Raw genomic sequence first — 25,728 nt, forward strand, 5'->3', positions numbered from 1 at the left:
TTCATCCATACGTCATACAAATACAAGATGTATTAGGCGATGGAAATTGTGGATTTCGAGCGATATCTACTTGTCTGGGTGGTCATGAAGACGAATGGGACAATATCCGCAAAGAGTTAATGATTGAACTAACTGAGTATGGACAATATTACTCCTATGTGATTGGCGATGAGTGCTTACGCATTCACGAAGCGCTAAATTTTTTCCAAAAGGGCGTCTTTGMACCAGTTGCGCATTGGATTGTTATGCCTGAAATGGGCATTCTAACGGCTTCAAGGTTCAATGTCATACTGCATGTTCTCAATATGGCAAACAATGTGACATATTTACTGTTTAGGACACAACCTCCGTCGTCATCTCAACACGTGGCAATTGCAATAGTGCATGTTAATGGTAACCATTACATAAAGATGGTATTAAATGGAGAATATCCAATGCCCACACTTACGCATCATTGGACATGTTATCGTTTTGAAGATGCAAGTACATGGATTGTCCCGTATCAACATAGATTCAATGCATATGAAGAATATATAAAACGTACTCTTACTCGTGAATATGTTAATTTAACATGAAAAATCAAAGTTTTAATTAATAAATTTAATTTATATTTGAAATATGTATTATTAATATTTTATTATTATATAGTGCGTATTCTTATTCGTGAATATGTTGATTTAACATGAAAAATCAAAATTTTAATTAATAAATTTAATTTATATTTAAAATATGTATTATTAATATTTAATTAATTAATAATAATATAAAACATGTTAAAAAAATAAAGGATTAAAAGTTAAAATATAAAAAAGTTACGGTTAAAAATTAAAATATAAAAAAATTAAAAATAAAAATATTTAAATTTTGTCATTTAATTATTTTTTATCCATTAGAACAAGGGGTGCATAAGATTGGTAGGAGGAGGTGGGGTTAGAAAACCCCCTTTAAAAATATATATTTGAATATAACGTGTAAATATAGACAAAATACCATTTGACCATCTGATTTCCGTATATTCCTCGATCCGGTCAGGACCGGCTGTACTCAAGTGTATTTCCAACGGCGGCCATTGATCACCTCTCCGGCTTCGCCGTTGTCAAAACTTCACGCGCCGTCGATGAGCTCCGCCTCCGCTTTATCTCACCTCATCTGCTGATGACAACGCCACAACAGCTACCACTACCACCAGTAGTCCGCTCTTCCCCATAAGTACTGACTACTGAGTTCTCAACCTCCTCCAGTTCTTCATCCACTTCACCTGCTAGTTCTTCAGATATGTGGAACTACATATGGATTCTTTTTTTGATTTATCTTCTGATAGAAATCAGCTTTGCTAAGGCTGCTTCTGTTGATGATGGATTGACTTCCACGTGTCCTGCGCTTGACCCCAGGCTGAATTACCGTCCGATAATCGGAATTCTCAGCCATCCAGGAGATGGTGCCTCCGGTCAACTTAGTAATGCGACTGATGCTTCGTATATTGCTGCATCGTATGTGAAGTTTGTTGAATCTGCCGGTGCTAGGGTTATTCCTCTCATCTATAACGAACCTCCTGAGGTTCTCCAGAGTGTAATTTCTCATCTCTTCAATCTATAAGGCTGTGATTTTATTTTTTCTTTTTCGAACTTTGTAATTAACCTCCTAACCGTCCGAAACTATAGGGATGATTACTCGGACCTCTTTGAATTCTGTCACTCAGATATATAAGTTGGTAGACATGGGCGATGCAATAATTGACCATTTTCTACTATTATTCTGACCTTATAAAATCAATTGCAGTTGTCAATTTTGATTGTTTCTGTCTTTATGTAATAAGATTCATCATAAACTTGAAGTTTATGTGTAGACTGTCATACCTCCAACATCACTGAACTGATGCACTCATTATATCCACACTTATCACTTATCACTTATCACAAACGTTGGTGGTTCTGAATTCTGATAGAAGAGAAATATCAAAGTATGTGTATTTGATAAGGTCAACTGATGTGTGATTAATTTTTACCTAAATCCCAAATATACTTTCATAACTTTAGAGTAGAGGCAGTTATTGTATTTGCTGGATACTGGCAGATCATGCATTTGAGTTGCTGTCCGCCTGTCCATAAGGATTTCTTTGTATGAAGGCCTTTTTTCGTGTTATGTTTGAAACAGTATTGTTGAATTTGGGCATGCACATTATATTCCGGAAATGTTTCTTAAGTAACTTGTGCAATTGCATCACAGAAACTCAATCTGGTCAATGGAGTGCTTTTTACCGGTGGATGGTCTAAGGCTGGCCTATACTTTGATGTTGTTGAGGGAATTTTTAATGTAAGTGCACCTTTTTTATACAAATACTGAAATACAATAAACCACGTCAAAAGGCAAGAGTAAAATTGGGTGATTATTTTTCCCTTAACTTACCAAAAAGAGTGTCATCTTACCTATCTTTTTAAAGCCACCTCCGAAAAATTTCCAAAAAACTGATGCCTTTGAGCAATGTATTTAATGAATTAGTCTTCATATAATTACCCATCTATAAAACAACCTATTTACAATTGAATTATTGAAGTCATGTGGGATAATTATCCTACAATAACATCAAAACCTTAATCTCAAATCTTTTGGACTAGGCTGAAAATGGAACTTCCAGATGTTGTCAAAACAATTACTTGAAGTATGTTGCCATGAAACCGATATGGTTTATAACTTCTTGCTTCATAGTCATATGCTCTTAACATTATTAGCTTCTCTTAATCTCTACTTTTGCAGCAAGTCCTGAAGAAGAATGATGCAGGTGACCATTTCCCATTGCTTGCAATATGCTTAGGTTTTGAACTCCTAACGATGGTTATTAGCAAAGTAAGCCATGTTCAGTTATGTATTACTGTTTGTTTATGCATTGCCTTTCACCGTTCACCCAGTTTTGATCACACTTTTCTACACATGCTGCTTGTGAATCTTTCTCATCTGGGATAGAATTTATTCAAATACACTGTTTAGAATTTGCTCCAATTGCTAGAATTCAATGTCTTGACAGTGCAAAGGATGACAAAGGTTGAATGCATGCTATTGCCTCCTTGCACATACTTCCTCTTTTGGATGGAATACTTGATGTGTCTGATATCTGAACACTTGTTCACCATTTCATGATTGGGAATTTTAATTATATAGATAATTCCTTGTTTCCTGCTTACTATTTTCTCTTTCCTGGATTTTTACTCTTTAATCATTAGTAGTAAAGCTAATTCAAGTACCCTTTTTTACTCTTCGATCTGATTTTCCTTGTATTGGGTATGACTATTTGTATATTTCTGTATGTCACTAGAACAATAATATCCTTGAAGCCTTCAGTGCATCAAATCAAGCGTCTACGCTCCAATTCATGAAGAATGTAAATATTGAAGGAACTCTGTTTCAAAGGTATTACATGGTTTGGTAGTTTGCTAGGTATTTTTTTTTTTTACTTTTGCTATTGAAAATATTGCTGTTAAAAATGAATGTGTGTATCAAGTTCAATAATGACAGTGTTACACATCTTCGTCCTTCCATTTGACCGGCACGTAATAACACTCATTTGTCGGTGGTGTTGGTTTCTGTTTGTTGTTGTTCCTTTTCCACTTGCAGTTCTTTGGTGTAATTAAGCATGGCTCAGTTCAGGTTGCACCCAGTGAGTTATGTTAATAAACAAAACCTACTCTTTCCTTACAAAAAAGAAGATAATAAAAAAGGAGTATCTGTGTACTAAGTTTCCATATATAACGGCAAAGGCTTCACTTCTGCGTCAAGATTTAAGGATTAGGTTCATAGGTTCGGAATGCATGTGGTTGTTTTGTGCACCCCTTGCTGGTACTATATTCACTACAGTTATCTGTGTGTATGTTCTGTCTTGCTGTCACTCATCATATGCACCATCCCTTTCTCTGTAACACTTGTATGATTTCTAGAACTAAATGTTAAGTTAATGTTTTTTCTTTTCTACAGATTTGCTCCTGAGCTGATTGCGAAGTTGAGCACAGAATGCCTTGTGATGCAAAACCATAAAGTGAGTTCAAACATCATGTGGTATATTATCTCAGACGTGTATTAAATGGCCTTAATCTGGATTGGCATACTTGCGTGTGAGCATATCCAAAGGATCTTTCTAATCCTAGGTTTGATTTGTCTATGTAACAGTTTGGCATATCGCCAGAAACATTTCAAGGGAACATGGAACTGTGCAGCTTCTTCAAGATCTTAACAACTAGTAGGGATGAAAATAACAAGGTGCTTAGCTTAATCATATTGTGCACTATAATAATAGCTTTCAGATCGATTTTGGAATCATTTTTTGCCAAACTTTTCTCTATGGTTCAAAGATCTAATTTTTTTTAAACGATTGGGTCAGGTATATGTATCAACAGTTCAATCAGAAAGCTATCCAGTAACTGCTGTCCAGTGGCACCCAGAGGTATTAATGCTATGGTGTTTATCAACTATGTTTATGCCTTGCATTTTCCTGATTCTGTGAGAATGTTGCCATCATCCATTATATAATGGCTTGAGATAAAGACTACACATTTTCTTTGGCGTGCAAGATATATCACCATTCGTGCATGCGTATAGTTTCTGATTATTAATTGATTTCATTGCAACAGTTTAGGTGTCTAGAAGCTATATGATGCAACTTTATGGTTGTTTGATAAACACTGCATAAAGACCCTATGAACTCCCAGGTCCGGAGATCCATTTTAGATTTGCCACTCACCCACAAAAACATTATCTTTAACCCTTAAACCCCAATTATAATATTTAACCCCTGCATTTTTACTGCTAAATAGTTGACATGACAGCTTTTCAGAATGAAACACTTCTTTCTGTATGTATTTATGGTAGATTGTGAAAGAATCCCAATGCCCAAATTTGTTTTAACATGAAAGGGAAAATAAACCATCTCTTTCTTCTTCGGTATCACTCCCACCACCACAACTGCTTCTAAATCCAACCCCTTAATCAAGTCTCTTATTGTTTATTGCATACCGCTTTCTTTGGAAATTGGAACCTCACAACTAATACTATTGCGTCCATCGTTGCTTGTTCATACTTCATGCGGTAAATTAAAATATTATATATATATATATATATATATAGAGAGAGAGAGAGAGAGAGAGAGGAAGTGTATCTTATAGTTCTATTTAATCAGGGTGAAAACCCCACTATTTATATACACTGATCCTGTTATCATAATTTGTTTTTATCTGCTACCTATATGGGATACACTAAAACATACACTTTTCCACATTCTCATCAAGCTAGTGAATAGGAATGCATAATTCCCAGCTTGTATACAAAATTCTGAAACATTGAACCACTTAACCCTTTGGTGAGTAGACGAAGGATCATGAGAAGCTTAAGAAGGGATATGGAACCTTGATCACTTTTAATCTCACCCCCACCCCATGAATTGCGCTTATCATGGGAATTGATGTGGTGCATCTCGGTGCACCACATTTGTGTTGATCTTCAATTAGGATTGATCCAGAGGTGGTGATCCCTTCTTACGCTTCTCATCATAACTTCCATTCTCACTGGAACCCAACCCTTGGTGAGTATGTTAGCAAGTTGGTATGTGTAGATACGTAAGCTGTACAGATCAGTCTATTGCAGGTCATTGAGTTTTCTTATTTCTATATAATGAAGTGGATTTTATGTATCAGAAAATTTAATTCGGTCGGTGAGAGACACTTCCAAAATGACCTTTAAAAGTTAATCGGGTGTTACGTAATTTTCTAGGGGGTTTCTCTTGAAGAAGGGTGATCATGTTGCCCAAATATTCTGGCATGAGTAGTGTTCTTGGTGTAGGAAAGTTACCGGTTTAAGTTTCTGCATAAGGCTATGGCTTATTTTGTATCTACGTGCAGCATGATGCTTGCATTGATATAGCTTGCGATTAGGGTGAGTTTCATTTGATCACTCTTGAGTCAAGTCTCCCCTTTGTATATGGGTCATAAGTGTTGTGTGCCTCTTTCTTGTGGAATTGATTCACATGCTTGCTCCTTCCATTCCACATAAATTACCCCCAAGGCAAGTTCAAATGAGAATGGTAAATACCGGAGAACCAACTATTCATGAATTATCCATGATGGAAATCGTGATAGATATTTTGATGAATATCATGAATATATTTAGGGTTATTCATAATGAATAACTCATGAAATAGTTGGTTTTCAGGTTCCAAAAACATTTACAGCCCTGTTTCACTGAAGCCTGTCTTTCAGCTTACGTTTATGTTGTTGCAGTTATTAATATTACTAGCACCACCAAACAGGTAAATCTTGAGAAGGTTTTTATTTGAGATGATTTTTTCATAGATGGAAGAAGCGTGTTTTCTAATTGGGAGGGGAAAGTTTGGAAAAACTTGGTTTTTTTTTTTCATAAAGCTCCCCCAAAAGCTTACTGAATAAGCCACTTTCTGTATTATTAAGCCACTACCAAACAGTCATATATAGCTGACCGGATAAGCTGTAAGTTCCATAAGCTCATTAAGCTGCTAACAAACAGGCCCTAAACGTGATGTGATGCAGAAAAATGCTTTTGAGTGGGGATTGTCGATGATTCCACATTCAGATGATGCAATTCAAGTGACTCAACACGTTGCCAACTTTTTCGTAAGGTACGTTCCTGATAATTCAAGTGCTGATTCAGGTGGATTTCGAGCAGTCGAATACCGTTAAAGAGAGTGCTGTTTGAGTTTAGATATATTTTATCCCCACAAAAAAGGTAACTTTTATCTTTTGAGCTGTGAAACATATAACTAAAAAATTAGTTTTGATTGCATTTTTGGCAGTGAGGCTAGAAAATCCTTCAACAACCCCCCTGCTAAGGAAGTGCTGGACAACGTTATTTACAATTACAGCCCCACTTATCGTGGGAAGGAGGGGTAAGTTTCTTCAGTACTTTTTGGAATTAATTAAAATATATAATGGTTTTAACTTTTCTACCAATCATGTGAAGCCACATGGTCATTTTTTGTTGAGGAAGGAGAATAAAAAATGATTTAATATTAAATAAAACAATGATATGTATTTTAGTGAGACGAAAGATTGTGTAAGAAAAAGAGTTTAAAAGGGAGAAGCATAACAAGAGATATCCGGCCTTGATCACTTTTAATCTCATACCCATGAATTGCTCTTTAGAAGAGAATTGATCTGGTGCATTTCATTAGTGTTGATCTTGAATTAAGATTGATCTAAGGGTGGAGACCCTTCTTACCCTTCTCACTCGAACCCAACCCTTCAAATAATTTCTTTTATTTTGATTCAGATTGATTATTGTTTAATATCTCTAACCAAATGTACTTTTGAGAGCAGGAAGGGATATGACGAGGTTTACATCTTCACCGAAAAGGCTGCTCCATTTCATTATAAAATGTGATATGTGTAATCATGATCAAGTATAGGGTTGTCACATGTGTTTTGTTACAAATTTGTGAAGAAAATCCATAGAGTAATGATAATGCTACATATTTCATAACCAAAAACGACAATTGATGATGGAAGATTACAAGATATTAAATAAAAAAATATAATTAAAGATAGACAAAGGGGACCAGATATGGTAACTGGTCTCGACGGGCTTGAACCATTACGGGTTACGACCATAACCCGCTTGGTCGATTGCATAATCGAACCTGTAACTGGGCCCAAAGATATTACAAGGGAGAGATTATACACGTTATATATGTAGAGGGATATTCCTATTCTGACCATTCCCATCTCCATCTTTGGCCTTCCTCACCGTCTTCTCTTGCTTGCTTTGTTTCGGCATCTCGGTCCTTGCAAAACCGCCCCCTTCCCCAAACGTCGTCTTCCTCCGTCTCCTCACCCCTTTCAAGTGAAGTGAAATTGAAACACCCTTTGTATCTCAACTTCTAAATCGAGATGTAGAAGGAAAACCAGGTCCATGATTCAGATCAGACCTCCTTAACTGGTCACCCAACTGGTTATAACAGTCACATTCAATCCTAAAATTTCAAAGTTGTAATTGATTATAACCGGGACCGGGATCCGGCATAGCTCGTTATGTCAAGTGACCGTAATGGATTACAGGGCCAATGAGTTACATGGTTTGTCCATCTTTATTAACCTTAAAAGTAAACATTGATATAAACTCGTCTTTGTTAATTGAATTTTGACCAATAGGGAGTTTATAATTCCTTCCATATTCAATAAAAATTCCTAATTTATCAACATTATGAATGGTTTGGACAATTAATTCATAATCAACCACAAATCATGCATAAAAACATGTTACATAGTTATCTATGGAACATGAATACAAATAACATGTCTTCAAATTCTATATATCCACCAAGCAGCTCCAAATACATAAAAACTATTAATTAAATAATATACATTTAATAAAGTAATGATGTCTCAGGAGTTGATTGATATGATACTAGTTGTGTACCCGCGCAATGCGGCGAAAGCCATGAATTTTAATGATTTTGAAGTTCCACTAGTTTTATAATATAAGATTTAACGATGATATAAGTTACAATTGATCTTTACATATTAATACAATTTGAATAAATAAGAGTTATGGTTCCAATTACAGACTATCGATAAAAAAAATTGTATGACAGTTTAAAATCCAATATATTTAAAATCCAACATATTTAAACGACTCCACAAATATATTCGATTTACACCAAGAGCAAAGAACCAAGAAACTTGAGTTTTAAGATAAACACTCAAAACCAATAAAGAAAACTATAAATTTGACAGATCATAAGGCATGAAAAGACAAAAAAAGTTGGGTTTTAGAATGAAATTTCAACTGTTTACCATCTTTCTTTTTCAGAAACTCAGATTAAGGTTGAATTAATACATGTATATATATATTTCAAAAAAAACCCAATAACATATTAATTCAAAACATATTATACAGTGCAATATGGACAGCCTAACCCCAAAATATATAGTATATATATAAATAAATAACTATAAAAAGTATAAATCGTAAATATTAAAAATATTTTTTTACAGTATATATAATATATAATAATATAATTAAGTAAAAAACTATTCAATATTGGACTCATTTCGAAGGTATTAACGAGACGATTATAATGGTGTAACTTGTTAAAATAAAAATGTATTTTTTTTAAACATGTTTTAATTGATATACGATTATGTATGTTAATTTGATAAAAGTTTAAAATGAAACATTTAAAAGTAAATGACGTAAAATAAATAAATTAATTAATTACAGGGGTATAAAGTGTAAATTTAAAATTATAATTTAAAAAAATCGGTTGTGAGAGGGTGAGTGTATGTGAGAGGGTGAGTGTATGTGAGAAGAGGAGATGATGAAAAAGTGAAAAAGTGAGTATAAAGGGTATTTTGGTCATTTAGAATTTTAAGACTTTAAGACTTTTGCTAAATATGTTTAATAAGATAGTATAGATATAGATAAATAAGATGAAATATAAACATATGATCTTCTGAAGAACATAACTTTTAATCGGGAACGAGTTATAGATCCCATGACCAACCCACGTAAATTTGTTGCCGACCTGCTTGCTCTTGCTTGACTCGTCCCCGAAATTTCTTCATTCGGGGTTTTGTTTTTGACTTTCCCCTAATCTATTAATGGATTTTTTTATAAATTTTATGTATTTTTTGTAAGTCACATGAATTCGCATACTTCTTTCAATCATATGCTATATTAGCAGATTTGGTATTTCAGCTTTAATTTTAAAAAATTTATCACCGGTAAAAAAATATACAGTATTCCTCTTTACAACATGCGTTTATTTATTGTTAATTAAATCGTATCTAGTATGATTTCATCATCCGTCAAGATAATAACAATGCGATCAATAATATACCAATTGTTTGAATGTCAAAATTTACACGTCATTCAACCAAGTTATAAAATAATTTTATAATATAATTAATTATAAATTTTTTTAAATAAATTATGTTGAAGTTGAATGTAATTTTTTTGTTATTTATTTTAGATAAATTATAGAGAATTTATTGAAGATGTTCTAATCATCTTTAAAATAAAAATAAAAATACATCCCTGTTTTTAAATTGACAACTGACAGAATATAACAAAAATTGAAACGAAACAGATTATAAAAAACCCCGAACATTTTAGTATATTTAATTTGACATATTCTGATGGAGAGGAGGTACAAGGGAAAAAAAACAGAAAGTAAGAAACACTATAGTAATCATTCATCTGAACGATATACACATGTTAATATAATTAATTGGAGTTGAATCTTGGTTTTTATACACGTGTGCATATTATGCACATATAATCAGACAATTTATTTAAAAATTACTTGTGTGTACATATAAATATTGTCCAAATAAACGGTTATCATATGTTTCTCTTTTTCATTTATTTACAATTTTACTTTGATATATTACCATTTATTGAATGGAATTCTATTCGTCCAAACAAACGGAAACAAAATTATTCCGATTCTTACCGTCCGGTGACAGCACGTGCGCTCGTTGCCGGCACGTGCACAACTGACTCGAGCAAGTCCACTGTGGATGGAGGTATAAAAATCAACCTGAAATGATGAAGAAAGGAAAATAGGAAAAGAAAAGCGTCAAAGAAAATGGCGGGAAATCATGAATCTGTAGGAGAGGGAAAGCGATGAAATCTTCTGATCGGTGCAAGTTTGGTTAGGAATATATCGATCTCACCCACATCAGGAGATATGGCGGACATCGAAACCCTAGGTATTCTTGATGAGATACAAGCACTTGTTTCCGATAAGCTTCAAGTGGTATATCTCTCCTCTTCGTTAGGTTTTTCAATAGATCTTTTTGTACTTGTCTTGTTCTATTCGTAGTCTAGAAACCTACCACCAATTCAATTCTAGGTTGAAAATTGACAACAGTATTACTGATCACTGGTCTCAACTCGGCTGTTTCTTATTGTTTGTTTAGTCAATTTGGGTTCTAGGGGAAAATAATATCGATATATTGGTACGATTGAAGTGTATTATGTGCCTGCACAATGCACTTCTATTTGGGGTTTTCATTAGTTATACTAACAACCCTAAGAGCACTCAATTGGTACTATTTTTCTATTTTTGTGCCCAGTAGTCTGAGTTTAATGACTTACCTTTGCATATTTGATTAAGACTTTTTTCTGTATGCAGATAGGTAAAAAAAGAGCCTTTGGAAACAGATAGATGTTTGATGTCAACTTGATTTTTAAAGAATCCAACTCATCTTTACATTTTTTTGGGGGGGGGGGGGGGTTATCATATATAACTCTCTAATTTACACTCTTTGGATGCACTTACAGAAGGGGGCATGAGTTTGACGGTAGGCACACAAACACTTGGTTATTATGTTGGCTGAATCTTTCTAGCTTTACACCAAGTATCTTTTTAACGAAAGCACTAAAAAACACAGCTCGGTATATTGGTGGAGATCTTGTCTAGAAGTGGGTTTATATATACAAAATGGCATTAAGAAGACTTAGGATTGAAAACAACTAATATCCAACTGTATAAGTAGCAAAAGGACCAAAAGAGTTAGAAGTAGCAAAAGGACCATGACTCTTTGCTTCAGCTTCTAGAATGTCTGCAGTGTGGTCCTAGTGAAACTTATAACTAAATGTAGTTGGTACTCGACTTCCAGAAAAGTTGAGTGTCAGTGCTCTTTTTTTTTTAATTAGTTTATTCTAATCTGGTATGTTCATAATATTATTTCTTTTGTATGTGTCTGTTTTTCCTGTTGGAGCTGATGTTCGCTTCATGTTTTTTCTTATCTTGTTTGGGAGAGCTATTTGCTTACCACACCTGCTCGTATGTTTTCTTATATGTGTTTGTCCAACACTTCCAAATAATATGCTTATATGCCGAAAGGTTTTGTGTATTGTCTCTGGTGCTTACAACATGTTTGCATCTCCAAATTCATGGTTATTTTTGTTAGGTTTCTTACAAATGGCTGAGTCGGAACTTTTTGGTGCCATCAAATACTGCCAAGAGGTGAGTTATTTTTCTTCTTTTTTCAAGTGATCTCATAAGTCTATTTTCTCTTTATACACCATTTACGAGATTTTGATTACCATCTTTGTGCATAGGCTGCTTCAAGAGTTTGTGGAAAAGAATGGAAGTCAACTGGAAGTTGTATATTCTCTGTCTGGATGGTTGAAGAATAATCCTTCAGCTTACCATATAAAGCTTGTTTTGGGCTCTAAACTTTCGGGTCAGATTCTGTACCAGTGGTATTGCATGCAATATATTTGGATTATGCAGGTGTAATATGGCATAGGGCGGCATACATATTATCTTAAATTGTGGGACTATTTGATGTTTCTTTTTTGTATTATTGGTCACCCTGTTGCTTCAAATAGACCTTGCCTTCCTTCTTGGAATGTGTTAATATCATTTTATGTTTGAGATTATGAGTTGATTTCAACCACCAAGTTACAGAAATCTGAAATCCTCTTAATAGTACAAACATCTTGAACCCATTAACAAATGCTTAAGATATGACTCAGAAATTTACATTAATATTTTAACCTTCAAGATTATCTAAGATGGGTTTAGCAAGAAGTGACAGTCTCATATCATGTATACTTACTCTGTATATTGCCTTTTTGTCTTTAAAAGTTATTTTCATTGCCACTGGCATTCTTTTTGCTTTTACCTTAGCCTGTGACAACTGATTTGAAAGTCTGAAGGTAATTTATCTAAACTTTTGATGGATTTTTTAACTTCAAGTCAGCTGTTGCCATTTGCTTGAATGACAGGCAGATAGGACTATATGAAAAGTGGTGCTTTGCACCTCTTCTCTGTTTCAGAAGGAAAAAATAGTGAATGTTTATATTGTTGTTTCTTCTCTTGTGAAATTTATTTTGTTAATCATGTTTTCTGTGTGTGATGGCACACTTGAATCATCTATGATGATTCCTTTAAGATGTGCAAACTTATTGTTCAAAGCCTTTCGGTGACTATGACCGTTTTCAAGCTTATTCAATTCGGAGGAGCATTGGAACTTTGTAGGGCAATTGTAAAGTTGTACTACTGAAAGGTTAGAGTCACTAAGGGTGCATTTGGTACACTGGGCAGAACAGAATGGGGATCACTGTTCCATGTTTGGCAGGACGTTTATGTGGAACAAACATGGTCCCACCCCCACCCCCATGGAAGAAGGTGGATCAAGCTAGAACAGACCTCTGTTTTACCAATGTAACCTCAAAATAGAACCTTGTTCTCTTCTAAAACGTCAAATACACATTTATCTTTACATTTTATTCATTCTATAATTTTTGTATGGTTTCTATATTTTGATTAATTTATGTTATTTAATTAAGTATTAATAGTAATAATAATAATAAAATATAGAAAAGGTATAAAGTAAAAATCGGAAGACTTTCTATTTTGGTGTCATTTTAATCGTCTTGACGAAAACTTTTTAACGATATATTTTATCATAAAAAGTATTTATTTTTATTATTATTTAATAATTTACATAATTAATCAAAATATATAAACAATTCATTAGGGGTAAATTGGTTATTTTATCTGTTTTGTGCAGTTCTGTCTTACCAAAATTCTGAACAACTGTTTTATCCTGTTCTGTTCTATCCTGTTCGGATACCAAATGCACCCTGACGGAATAGATGATCTCTTGATCTCTTGTGAGTTGTGACCCTCTGTTAACCTGAGACAATACATTCCCATAGTAATATTCTCAGTAATTTAATTTGCTTGTGTGTATTTATGTTGTGGTTCATTTTCATCCTAGTAATGATAAAAGACTATCTTTTCTGTTGCGGTTGCTTCTTCCTTCTCTAGAACCGTGGGTATTCTTTACTGACATTCGGAATGTTCAAATTCTCTTAATTCTTTTATGCAGAAGCCCAAGAAGAATTTAGTGACAGATGTTCAATTCAAGTCTATAGTGTCCAAGCTTGTATCCCTAAGGATCCAGCAGTGCTTTGGAATACTGAATACATACAAGCAGAAGAGCTTTTCAAGGAGCCCCCAAATGTTGTTAATTGCTTGCGGGATAACCGGTGAGATCCTCATCTTTTTTGATTGAATTCATTCAATACATGATAGGCACTTGTTGCTGTATCATTGAGTTGTTGTGCATTGAAGTAGATATGTATGAATTGAAAATGGGCTTGGGTAGAACTCACTCCCAAAAGCTAGCTCAATGGAGTATGATCCCCAAACTACATATATATATACATACATACATATATCTAACTTGGCAATGTGGGATAAGTACCACTTCAACACCCTCAATCACGTAGTCACGTGTAGGGTGCAGGCGAGGGACCAAATAAACTAATAAATGCAACTCTTTTATGTAGCCTGACATGTTATCAATATTGACGAGTTCACATTTTAAGACATCATTCTAGTATTGTCGGGACCTTTAGGGTGCGTTTGGTACACTGGACAGGACAAGAATAAACAAAATAGGGATCCTTGTTCCATATTTGGCAAAACTTTTATGTGGAACAGACAGGAACAGAGTGGAACAGGCCTGTTCCACCCCTACCCTATGGAACAAGGTGGAAAAGACTTATATTTTACCAACATAACCTCAAAATAAACTTAATTCTCTTTTAAAACATCAAATAGGTCTCCTTTACATTTTATTCATTCTTTAAATTTTATTTATTGTATTTTTTGCCTTTTAAACTTTCATTTTACTATCATCAAAATATTGTTTTTATCATGTTTCAATATTTTTATTAATATATGTAATTTATTATACATTAATAATAAAAAAAGATGTTGATTAGGGATGATATAAAAATTAGAAACTACTTAAACTTTTTATTTTGGGGACATTTTTTGACGAAAACTTTCTAATGATGTATTTTGTTATAAAAAATAATTATTTTATTATCATTTAATAAATTACATAATTTAATCAAAATATATAAACAATTCATTAGGGGTAAATTGGTCATTTTACCTGTTTTGTCTTGTCTGGACACCAAACTCCCCCTTAGGTTGCGTTTGGTACACTAGACAAGACATAACAGAACAGAGATCATTGTTTCACGTTTGGCAGGACTTTCATGTGGAACAGTCACAGACAGGAGCAAAGTGGAGCAGGTGTGTTCCACCACCACCCCATGGAACAAGGTGGAACAGACGCAATATAAACCCTAATCTCTTCTAAAACATCAAATATGTCTCTTTACATTTTATTGATTCTTTAAATTTTATTTTTTGTTTGTTATGCTCTTTAAGCTTTCACTTTAATGTCCTCAAAATATTATTTTTTTATACGTTTCTATACTTTGGTTAATTTATGTAATTTATTAAATACTAATAATAAAAAAGTAATATAGAAAAGGTGTAAAATAAATTTTGGAAACTACATAAACTTTTTATCTTGGTGTCATTTTAATCGTCTTGACAAAAACTTTCTAATGATATACTTTGTTATAAAATATTTATTTTATTATAATTTAATAAATTACGTATATTAATCAAAATATATAGAAGATATAAAAAACTCATCAGGGGTCAATTGGCCATTTACTCTGTTTTGTCTTGTCCAATTTTGTCTTACCAAATGTTGATTGCACAGTTGCTCTATGTTCAGGCTCTTCACATCTGACTGTTTTTTCTTCAGGTTTTGTGGGGTCTCAAATTCGTATGTAAAACGCAATGGTGAGGGACCACCTGTAAGCAGTGCAGCTCTACCGTTGAAAAATGTAGGAGTCTGTGGACCATCCAGAACTAGTTCTTCTAAGCAAACTTCTGACAATTTATTACGTCAAGAAAGAAGGGTTGAGCAATCAGACCCTAAGCCTGATCAGGGTAAAGATATTCAAAGCGGAAGTCATCAGGCACAAGCTCTAAAACAGGATGGCAAACCAGTTGCACATAAAGAGCAAGTTCCTCAATTGCCTCCTAACAAAAAGAGAAACCAGAATGATAAAAGCTCTTCTGGGACTGCAGGCTCATTAGCTAGTATATGGGGTCGTGCATCTTCAAAACCAAAGCCGGATTCTGCTTCAATAAAGACTGAGAACGCCATTCCTATTTCTAATGGTTTGTTTTACTTTTAATCATAGTGACCACGGTTTTAAGAAGCAGATAAGGCATACGCCTCAAGGCGGCCTCCAAGGCAGCGCCTCTCAAGCCTCGGATGAGATGTACGCCTTGGTGGTCTGAGGCAGTGGAGAGGCGTACGTCTCTCTACAGAGGCTAGATTATTAAAAAAATGATTGAAACCTTCTCGAGTTCTTTTGAAATTTTTTGCAGAATTTTTTGCTGGTTCTCCTAAGGGACCTGCTACTTGTCATTGTCACAGTCCCACTCCTACTTTGTTGATATATTAATATTTTTTTCTTTATGTGCTGTGAGTATATTAATATATACATGCATACATACATACATACAAAGTTGTTAAAGACTCAAGGTGCACTTAGGCGTAAATGGGTCTCGAGGACTAGGCGTGATGTGTGGGTCTTAGGAATGCGAGGCACATTTTATCATATATATATATATATATATATATATATATATATATATATACGTACACACGCACACAACTCAAATATGCAGCAAAGCCTCCAATGCGGCAACCAACAATATTTCGATGGAGGGAGAAGGGATAAAGGTCTAAAGCATGAGCCGTGAGGGAGAAGTTTTAAGGTCTAGGTATTCATAGAAGAAGCTTGAAGTTCTAAGGATTGGGTATTTAATATTAGGGTTTGACTTATGTCATCTATTTAATAAATCTCTTTTAAGAAGTCTAGGAGATGAGAAGATGAGAGAACTTAAATATTATTATTAGGGTTTGACTAGGTATTTAGCAACTCTTTATGACGCGTGCCTAGGCCCACAAGGCGCCTCAACCAAGTCGTAGTGCTATAGTGATCTCATGAATATGCCGAGCCTCGACTTTACAAGAGCCCAAGACTTTGAACCTAATGAGCCCCAGAGTCTAGACGTGCCTTCAGGCACACTTTTGACAACTATGCATACATATATATATATATACATATATATATATATATATTATTAATAGATCAATATATTTTCTTTGTTATTATATCTATATTTCGTGATTGAAAAAAGCATATGTAGATTATTTTAGTAATTTAGTATGATATATATAGGGGGCAGGTTCAAACGAGAATATTAACTATTTAAGAAAACAAGAAAAAGGTCGTTAATGTACAAAATCATACATGATTCACACACACACACACATATATATTACGTACAAAATCATACAGCTTCAAAAGTAGTCCGCTTCCATTTTTTGACGTTAATGTAAAATCACATGTGATTTTGTACATTAACGACCTTTTTCTTGTTTTCTTAAATAGTTAACATTCTCGTTTGAACCTTCCTTTATATATATGTATTGTATATATATTTGTAGTATGTATGTACATAGTTTGGTGTATACATATTGCCGCCTTGAGCTTACGCCTCGCCTCGTCGAGGGAAAAAACACCTCTAGGCTCAATTCTGCCTGTAAAAACCTTGATGGTGATATAGCTGAAATATTGTATTCATCATTTGCCGTAAAAGGCTCCTTTATTTCAATTATAATCTCATTGAGCTAAACTATTGCAGATGCTCAAGTACGTGCTAATGAATCGGTGGAGGATGGAAGCAGTGACGATGATGATGGGCAAATGAACTTCAAGAGAGTGTCCAATGGTGAAGGCAATAATAGAAAGAGGAGGGTTGTCTTTGATTTCTCTGATGAAGATGATGACGGCAAAGATACAGTGAATCTAGCCTCGCCAGATCCTCCAAAGAAGCAAGTTTCTCTTGATTCAAAGAAAAGTACTAAAACTCCAAGTCTGGAAAATAAGAATTTGGATTTTGATGAACCAAAGGAAGAGAATGTGAAGGTTGAGAAAGAAAAGGTGGCCAAAGTTGTTCCCAAGTCGACGTTGAAAGAAGAAAGCAGTGAGAGGAAAAGGGGTCCTGCTTCAAACGAGAATCAATGCCCTGACAAGGATGATATGAATCAGAAAGATAAAACAAGTGATGCAGCTCAAAATGTACTTAAAAAGAGAAAAGTTTTGAAGACACGTATCGATGAACGTGGGAGAGAAGGTATGGTTGCGCAAGAGGCTTTCTTTACGTTTTATGATTGTGCTTTGTTTTATAATTAATATTTGTTTTGTTTTATATTATGCCAATTATTTTGTGCCCCCGTTTGGAAAAGGTTTCTGGATCTGCCTCTGGTAATGCTATTTAATTCTCTGATTTTACAGATTTCTGTTTTTATTTGTGACAAACAGATATTACATCTAATTGATTTTTTTTTTCAGTAACTGAGGTTGTTTGGGAGGATGATGAGAAAGAGACAAAGCCTGATGACAATACAAGAAAAGATACAGGTGATAGTAATACGGCAAACAATGTTGTCAACAGGTAATCATTATTATATTTATACCTATTTTGTTTTATATGTCATATCATATAGGGAGGTTCAAATGAGAACAGGGTTCAAATGAAATGTGATATAGGTGTTCTCAGTTTTTCTTATTTTGACCGTGTTCTTGTTTAAGCCCAACCCTATATATAGGGATGTTCAGGGGAAAAACCTCAAAAAATGAAAATTTGAGGAACATCCTAATAACTGTGCATCTGTTAGGTATGCACATGTGCATACAAGTATTTGAAGATTTTTCTTGGTTTCTTTGCACGTGTGCATGTTATTTATATGTGCATACTGGAAAAATTACTTATAAATTACTCGTATGCACATTTGCATACCCTACAGATGAACAATTTCTAGAGTGTTTTTCAGTTTTTCATTTTTTTGCAGTTTTCTTATGAACCTGACCTTATATATGTGTGTATATATGTATACACACACATAATACATATACTTCTGAAGTAGTGAAGTTGCATCATTTGGAAATTTCTTTCTTTATACATAATGACATGATATTGGATTATCATATTGTGATTGTTAATATATACTGCCTTCTTTGCTTTTTGAAGCTTGGTTTCTATCCTATGATGGTGGTATACAAATAGAACACCATGAGATTAGTTGTTCTTGATGATCCTTTTATTTTATATTTCTGGAGATGAATGCCAACATGAAAACACTAAGTTATCATCATTTTGCATTTTGCATTTTGCACCATGAGACATTATCTCATTTTTCTCACCGTACCTCCTTGCCTCCTTTCATAATCCGTTTTATTGATAATTTTACCATCTACATATAAGAAAAAGAACCATGGACAAGGTAGAATTTCACAGCCCTAATGAAAAACGATATTAGCTGCGCGTTGCCCAGGAATTTACCCTAATTACTCTTGAGATTAAAGTCTGCATCTTTTCCTCGATTACAAACCAAACTGGCCCAGTAAATCTCCCAATTACGTAGACCTAACCTTTACCCCAAAAGAGTAGAGCGACTATCTCTGTTTTTCCTCAGTTTTGTCCCTCCTGCCTTGCCTTGTTTGTTTAAGTATACATGTTGCTACCTGTAACTTGCTCTTTTGTCTCTTTAAATTTTTTGTTTTATAAACCAGCCTGGAAACAATCTCTCTACCCTCTTCGGGTAAGGAAAGGTTTGCCTCTATACATCTTACCTCCAAACTCTACCTGCTTGGTATCTACCAGGTTTGTTTAGTTTGGTTCTTGAAGAATGCGTCTGTTTTTCTTACAGAAGTTGATATATGTGTATTAAAGGATGGTATTCTCATAATTGGGGTTTTTGAATTCAGGCCACCTGCAGCAGCTCCCAAGAAATCACCTGCACTAGGTAATGCCTCGTCCCATGCAACAGGGAAAGCTGGAAACAAGAAAGCCGGTACCAAGGATCCTAAGCAGGGGAATATCATGTCATTCTTCAAGAAGGTTTGATGAGTTGGAACTCTAGTTTGGTTATGTAGGTTTTTATGCTCTGATTATATTTTACCATATTAGCCCTGACATGTACTACTCTCTTTTGGTTATCCTCTTTGCATCACTTTCACTTCCTTTTCCTGAGTTGTACATTTTCTCAAAGTTTGTAGTTGAGGCTTTTTTCATGGTTGCACAAATACATGAGGGATGGTTGAGAGTTGAGAGTTGGTAGTTGAGGCTTTTTTCATGGTTGCACAAATACACAAGAGGGAAGGTTGAGAGTTGCAGTTTATTTTTAATAGAAGTGCTGGGAAGCATAACACAAAAATATGCCTAAAAACTCATCAGAAGAGTGATATTTTGAAGTGTTGGTATCACAATGAAATCATAAGCCTGGAAAGTTCAAAAGTAAAAGTGAACCAGGCCTGAAAAACTACTCGGAGGAAACGGTTCTACATGATACACAACCTCTCTTTTGCTATATTTTGCGCTTTGTGTTTCCCGTGCTTTCAACTTAGTTGTATCAAGTTTGTTGGCTCACTCAAGACATACCTTGGTATTTCATATTTCGTACCTGCAAATACAAGAAAATATACGTTCATATAATTCATAGGATTTCTGTGATCGAGAAGTAAACCATGTAGACGGCAAACATCGTGTTTGGAACTTTTTGTATGAGGTTGGAAGTAATATCCATCCCACATCCATTGTTTTAATTAGTGGATCATAGTCGGGGTTCTGTGTCTTTTGCACTTCCATAGAACAAGCATAGAACCCCGTGTTCTACCAACCTATTTAAAAAATGAACGGGTCCAATATATATAAACCCATTAAATGATCGTTTTTTCTGTCTATGTGAGATGAAAGGGAACTTCCAATCCCACAAAAAGTTCAAACACATGGTGCTTGGAAACGAGGTCAGAAGCTTATTGGGTTGTGTAATAATACAACCCAACGGTGCATTTGACGTATCAGTTCCAAGCAGAGAGGGGGTATCAAAAGGAGAAGAGATGTGTAAAGGTGACACCTCTTTCATCATAACAAACTGTCATATCAGGTTTATGAACAATGACCCCTGCACTGTCCACAATTGCTTGAGCAAGCTCTATATCAGCTTCAGCAGCTGCATGTATCGCATCCCATATTTCTTTTTGCATAATCGAAATAAACATTTATCAGAAAAATTGCAACACAAAATATTTTTTTTATATAATTTTTAGATAAAAAATCTCTACTCAAAAACCTATAAATGTATCAACTAAGGGCCGGTTCTTAGCAGCTTAATGGGACTTGGCTTATTCAGTCAACTTATATTTTACTGTTTGGTAGTAGCTTAATGATATAAAAAGTGGCTTATTCAGTAAGTTTTCAGGGGAGAGCTTTATACAGAAAGTCTGGTTTTTTTTCCAAAGCTTCCCCTCCCAATTAAAAAAAAGATCTTTTTATCTACGAAAAACCCTTCTAAACAAAAAATTTCACAATATATACAGACAGGTTAATTCACAAAACAACTTTATTCGTACAAGATTTAATAAAAAATCAATCAAATAGCCGCCAAGGCTAGAACCCGTAACTTGAAAACCTTTTGGTTTTTTACCTTTCTTGCCACCATGGTGGGGAGCTGTATCCCAGAACTCGTCGCGCATCTGCACCAGCTGACTCCATGTAACTGGCCGCGGGAACTTCCAAGGCTTTGGCTTCCTTATCTGTTTCGCCGTTCCTGCCATTGAAATAAACACACCATGTTGAAGGTCTCATTAGTCAAGGAATCCAAACCTAACGAACTTAGTGAATCCGACACAGAGTAGGGTCCGGGAAGGGCATACATACACAGACCTTACCTTTAAAGAGTATTTCCATAAAAACAAAGAATCAAAGTGGTTCGGAGGGCGAAAGACTTACTTTCTTGTTTATTTAGCGACGATCCGAAACAGCCCATTTTTGGTCTCTGCAATCTGCTTAAAACTTCAACAGATAGTGGTTGAAGCTATAGCTAAGCTATGGCAGTGAATATTAAGGCAAAATAGAGATCTCCCAGAAAGATTTAAATACGAGTAGTTGGGCAGTTTCATTGGTCTTTCTCGTGATAAAAAGTTTCACCTTTCAGATTCATGTGATTGCAGGCAACTAGTTTCCATTAGATACTTTCTTGGATAAAATCTATCTCAAGAAAAAGATAAAGAAAAACAACTTTTCTGAAACAGAAGCCACCATAACCAGTCATTCTTGAGTAGCTTTACCACCTACCCATGGTACAAATCCATCAGCCCACTGTACAAACACTTAAAGCCACCAAGAAATGAAGGATACAACCCGGATGAAAAATATCTCAAGTTTAGTTTGGCAAAGCCTACAACACTAGAAAATTGTACAATTTTTTAATTGTAACGATATGAATCTCCATATTTGTTCCTCATATAGCTAAACTTAGGATCCTCATAGTTGACTGGTTTTAGGTCAACTGGTTTTTGCTCTCCCTGGAATGGAACCTCCGCTCGTTTATCTCTTGGCCTATGCTTTGTTCTTTCCTTCTGGCTCTTGGACCGAACATGAGGAACTTCGCCACTAGCCCCATAAAACTCCGCGTATTCTTCTCTCTTTGAGACTCTGTGCTTGCTTGGATCTTTTAAGCTAGATGATCTGAGCTTTGTGGGCTTTGTTTCTGGGTATTTTTCGTTTGGATTGTGGACATGGCGAGTTTCTGAAAGAGGGGTTGGAGTTCTGTGTTTTTGAACTAATGGGGGTTGATTAGCAGGCTCGTCTTCGGGCATTATGAGAGAATCTTTTAGTGGGGTGAGGCCTTTTTTAGGAGTGTTTAAGGGGTTGAAAGAAACAAAGATGTTACCAAAGCCTTCGAGAGCGAGCTTGAATAGATCCAGAATGAGCTGCCCAAATGATGGCCATCCTGCTTCTTGTTCCTCTCTAATGGTTTCCACAGTTGGAGTTTGGGTTTTAGTGGGTGCTTCCTTGCTTGATCCTTTCGCATCATTCTCCACCTTATGCTGCCACACACATGCCAAATTAGCTGCTAATAATTAAAACATCTTCCTAAACTATAATCAAGTAACCACGAAAAATGATAACCTTAAATATAGCTAATCATAAAGTAGAATTGAACATTTTGCAGTGGGTACATGATCTTTAAGTTGTCGGTCGGGGTAATGACTAGAAAAAAATCTCTTTTTTTCCATTCAGCCTCATTGCATTTGATTAAACGAGAAAGGACTTGCGTGTTATTTTCATAGATGAGTTTGTTCTTTAACAAGTTGGATCGATGAATTTGTTCTTGAATTTAGCTGGTTAAAAGAAGACAAATGGACTTCCGAAGATATTGGTGCAGAAGGTTTTAGCAAATCTTTAACATGATTAGGGCAAGTTAAGCAAGGATGCATCAGACTCTTACCACTTTTGAGAAATATGAGGGGCCATATCCTTGTTGAATCATGCATACAACATATCCTATCAAGATAGCACCAATTACCAAAACGAGATCTGTCCAAGTGCATAAAAGGCAAGATTAGCCAACAACCAACATAATATTTGAAAGGAACAATTATCCATTATGATTAGGCTTTTACTCATGAGTGTTCAAGACATGGTACTATAAGATTCTCAATATGATTTCATGCTCAGGCAAACGAGTAACATATTTAGACAGAATCTGCGTAACACATGCATTTAAACTCATTATCATATTGATAAGGAAGTTACCACCATTCTAGAGCGGTATGCATAGTTATGCAATCCCAACTACTTATAAAGGACCTTGCTTATGGGATTTACTCCAATCATTAGTATCATGGATATACTCGATGGATCAAGATCATAATCTATCTTCATGTGATAGCCAACTCTTTGGAGGCTCCACTCGTCGCCACCAACTTTACTTTCACCTAGATCTAGCCAAGATTTGCATCACCAATGACACACAACCCCAAACCTCGCCTCTTCAAAGCCAGTTGGCTTTCGTTAAAATTGCCAATTTCTCAGGCATCTCCCCTTTGGAGGCTCAAACCTCTTAGGACCCTTTGTTGGACAGTCATGCACCTACTTAAGACCAAGCCCGTCCATACGTATTATTTTAAAGTTAAGGAGTATTTTGGGTACTTCATACAACAAATTCTAGTACAAATAGGGAGGTTGCAGGAGGAGTGAGGCAGGCAGAAAATTAGTGAGTTCTATATGGGAGAGTTCAAGCCTCTTGAATGCTAGCATCTTTCTGTTTTCTTTATATTACAAGCATCTGACCACTGATTTCCAGGAACCATTTTGTTGTTCTTGTTCAATATTACCTAGTTAATAATAGCTTAGGATCATTTCTCATCATGACCAACTCTAGGTCACTCAACATCCGTTTGGTACCAACAACCTCTGACTAGTCTGACCCTCCTATGAGTTCCCTCAACATTGGCACCTAGTTGCACCTTCTTCAACCTGTATTGTCCTTGAGGTTGATTGGGCAGTCAACAGTTGGTTGGCATCTAAGCAAGAGATAAAGAAGTCCTAAACAGGCTACAAGTGGGACTAAAAGAAAGAACTACTATTTCCGTCAACTAGTAAACTCCGCGTTGAGGGATGGTTTGTGTTTTCGGGTTTCTTAAATCATGGGCCGCCCATCAACTTGGCTTAATAGGATATCCTGGTAACTAATTTTTCATTGTCTGCGGATGGCTGCTTCAAATTCCTTTCAGAGTTTTGCCCATCAATTCGTGGTTAGGCATTCAGCAGGTTTGGATAAACATTTGAAGTTACTCTTGGTTGTATCAATAGCAGGTTGGGTTTTCTTTTTGTTGATGTTCAAGGAGATTGGGTCTCAAGGGTTCTTTCATTTGCTGACAAGTTCAAGTTTTCAAAATTCAGCAAATGGTGCAATTAATGGGTTTCACAAGTTTTCAAAATTAAGTTGAAACGCAACTTTATGGTGGCTGTGACAAGTTCAAGTTGGTTCAGTTTGAAGTTATTCATTTGCATTCTCAGTTGGGTTGGGTAGTTCAGTAATTTGTATCCAATTGGGTTGTGTAAGCTATGTTATAGTATCATTGTACCAATGAGAAGGCATCTTGCCTTCCACCAAGAGTATTCCCATTTGGATCTCATTAAGATCCATATCAGAACTTCAACTTACCCTACCCACCCCTCCAAAAATGATGTACACAATGTCACTAAGTTACACCATTGGTTATACCACATATAATGACTGGCAAATAGGTTATAGATAAACTTCAAGCAACATTTTCAGGTTAAGGTTTACTTCAATCACATTGAAAGGTGTTCAAACCTGTGGAAGAGACGGAGCTGTAGTGGATATCACAATCCTCTTGATTGAGAGAAATTTGTCGAAGAGCGGCATTTCCTCGGTCAATAACTAGCAATGAACAGGTTGGCCTCACATAAATTACATCAAAGTCGGTTGAAAACTGTGCATCCTCACTTGGCCCATCCCTGTACCCTGCTACATTTGATTTTCCTCCAGCAATTGTCGTCACACCTGTGAATAAATTTATTCTTCAATAAAACTTTGTGATGAATGTAATAACCAGATCTTGGTTATTACCCAAGGTAATTTATACGTGAATATTTGACTAAATGATTTCGTGATAGCATGATAAACTGATATGTTTATTATATGTTGAGATGTGAAAATGTGCAATATTTAGATATGAATATATATATATATATATTGACACATATATATATATATATGTGTGTATGGAATATAATATATATATATTTATGTTATTAATTTTGAGTGCAAATGGTGATGCATACGTGGATGTTGTGTGCATAGAAGYAGGAGGTGTGTGTGCATGTGGGTTGTGCATTCTTATATGTGATTGGTTAAGCTTGAGGTGGAGGGTGATATGAAAGGCGGTCTAAACCGACCTTTCCCTAATTGGGAGGTATAAAAG

At 35.2% G+C, this 25,728-nt stretch overlaps 4 protein-coding genes across 4 annotated transcripts in view; 2 read left to right on the top strand and 2 right to left on the bottom strand.

Annotated features, from left to right (window-relative positions):
- Window positions 1–1,002: 1,002 nt before the first annotated feature.
- LOC112506641 (gamma-glutamyl hydrolase 2-like) lies at window positions 1,003–7,471 on the top strand. The gene is made up of 10 exons (XM_025110828.1): window positions 1,003–1,569; window positions 2,227–2,313; window positions 2,755–2,844; window positions 3,311–3,405; window positions 3,967–4,027; window positions 4,159–4,248; window positions 4,370–4,432; window positions 6,546–6,634; window positions 6,809–6,901; window positions 7,332–7,471. The coding sequence occupies exons 1-10, from the start codon at window positions 1,276–1,278 to the stop codon at window positions 7,393–7,395; spliced, it is 1,026 nt and encodes a 341-aa protein (XP_024966596.1). The 5' UTR covers window positions 1,003–1,275; the 3' UTR covers window positions 7,396–7,471.
- Window positions 7,472–10,454: 2,983 nt separating this feature from the next.
- Window positions 10,455–20,027, top strand: LOC112504673 (DNA polymerase delta subunit 3). The gene is made up of 8 exons (XM_025108620.1): window positions 10,455–10,774; window positions 11,934–11,989; window positions 12,085–12,209; window positions 13,866–14,025; window positions 15,612–16,033; window positions 17,573–18,064; window positions 18,283–18,385; window positions 19,699–20,027. Exons 1-8 carry the CDS (start codon window positions 10,706–10,708, stop codon window positions 19,835–19,837), a joined length of 1,566 nt encoding a protein of 521 aa, XP_024964388.1. The 5' UTR covers window positions 10,455–10,705; the 3' UTR covers window positions 19,838–20,027.
- A 62-nt stretch (window positions 20,028–20,089) lies between these two features.
- Window positions 20,090–21,834, bottom strand: LOC112504692 (ubiquitin domain-containing protein 1-like). The gene is made up of 4 exons (XM_025108637.1): window positions 21,722–21,834; window positions 21,417–21,539; window positions 20,847–20,966; window positions 20,090–20,393 (listed from the first exon to the last, which is right to left on the bottom strand). Exons 1-4 carry the CDS (start codon window positions 21,756–21,758, stop codon window positions 20,329–20,331), a joined length of 345 nt encoding a protein of 114 aa, XP_024964405.1. The 5' UTR covers window positions 21,759–21,834; the 3' UTR covers window positions 20,090–20,328.
- A 106-nt stretch (window positions 21,835–21,940) lies between these two features.
- LOC112504682 overlaps window positions 21,941–25,728 on the bottom strand; it is a 12,537-nt gene continuing 8,749 nt past the window's right edge. The window contains exons 5-7 of the mRNA XM_025108630.1: window positions 25,098–25,307; window positions 23,223–23,311; window positions 21,941–22,821 (exon numbers count right to left, since the gene is read on the bottom strand). Of these exons, the coding sequence (XP_024964398.1) occupies window positions 22,198–22,821; window positions 23,223–23,311; window positions 25,098–25,307 (923 nt within the window). The 3' untranslated portion in view covers window positions 21,941–22,197. The remainder of the gene's footprint in view (window positions 22,822–23,222; window positions 23,312–25,097; window positions 25,308–25,728) is intronic.

Source organism: Cynara cardunculus (assembly GCF_001531365.2).
Source record: "Cynara cardunculus var. scolymus isolate 2C chromosome LG 2, CcrdV1, whole genome shotgun sequence".
Lineage (NCBI taxonomy): Eukaryota > Viridiplantae > Streptophyta > Magnoliopsida > Asterales > Asteraceae > Cynara > Cynara cardunculus.

Excerpts from the sequence above, each read along its gene's own strand:
- LOC112506641 (XM_025110828.1), top strand. The coding sequence starts at position 1,276 with ATGTGGAACTACATATGGATTCTTTTTTTGATTTATCTTCTGATAGAA. Across the intron at positions 1,570-2,226 it reads CTCCTGAGGTTCTCCAGAGT|AAACTCAATCTGGTCAATGG; the intron begins GTAATTTCTCAT and ends ATTGCATCACAG. Across the intron at positions 2,314-2,754 it reads TTGTTGAGGGAATTTTTAAT|CAAGTCCTGAAGAAGAATGA; the intron begins GTAAGTGCACCT and ends CTACTTTTGCAG.
- LOC112504673 (XM_025108620.1), top strand. The coding sequence starts at position 10,706 with ATGGCGGACATCGAAACCCTAGGTATTCTTGATGAGATACAAGCACTT. Across the intron at positions 11,990-12,084 it reads CCATCAAATACTGCCAAGAG|GCTGCTTCAAGAGTTTGTGG; the intron begins GTGAGTTATTTT and ends CTTTGTGCATAG. Across the intron at positions 16,034-17,572 it reads CGCCATTCCTATTTCTAATG|ATGCTCAAGTACGTGCTAAT; the intron begins GTTTGTTTTACT and ends AAACTATTGCAG.
- LOC112504692 (XM_025108637.1), bottom strand. The coding sequence starts at position 21,758 with ATGGGCTGTTTCGGATCGTCGCTAAATAAACAAGAAA. Across the intron at positions 21,540-21,721 it reads GTCGCTAAATAAACAAGAAA|GAACGGCGAAACAGATAAGG; the intron begins GTAAGTCTTTCG and ends TTTCAATGGCAG. Across the intron at positions 20,394-20,846 it reads AGTTTGTTATGATGAAAGAG|GTACGAAATATGAAATACCA; the intron begins GTGTCACCTTTA and ends TTGTATTTGCAG.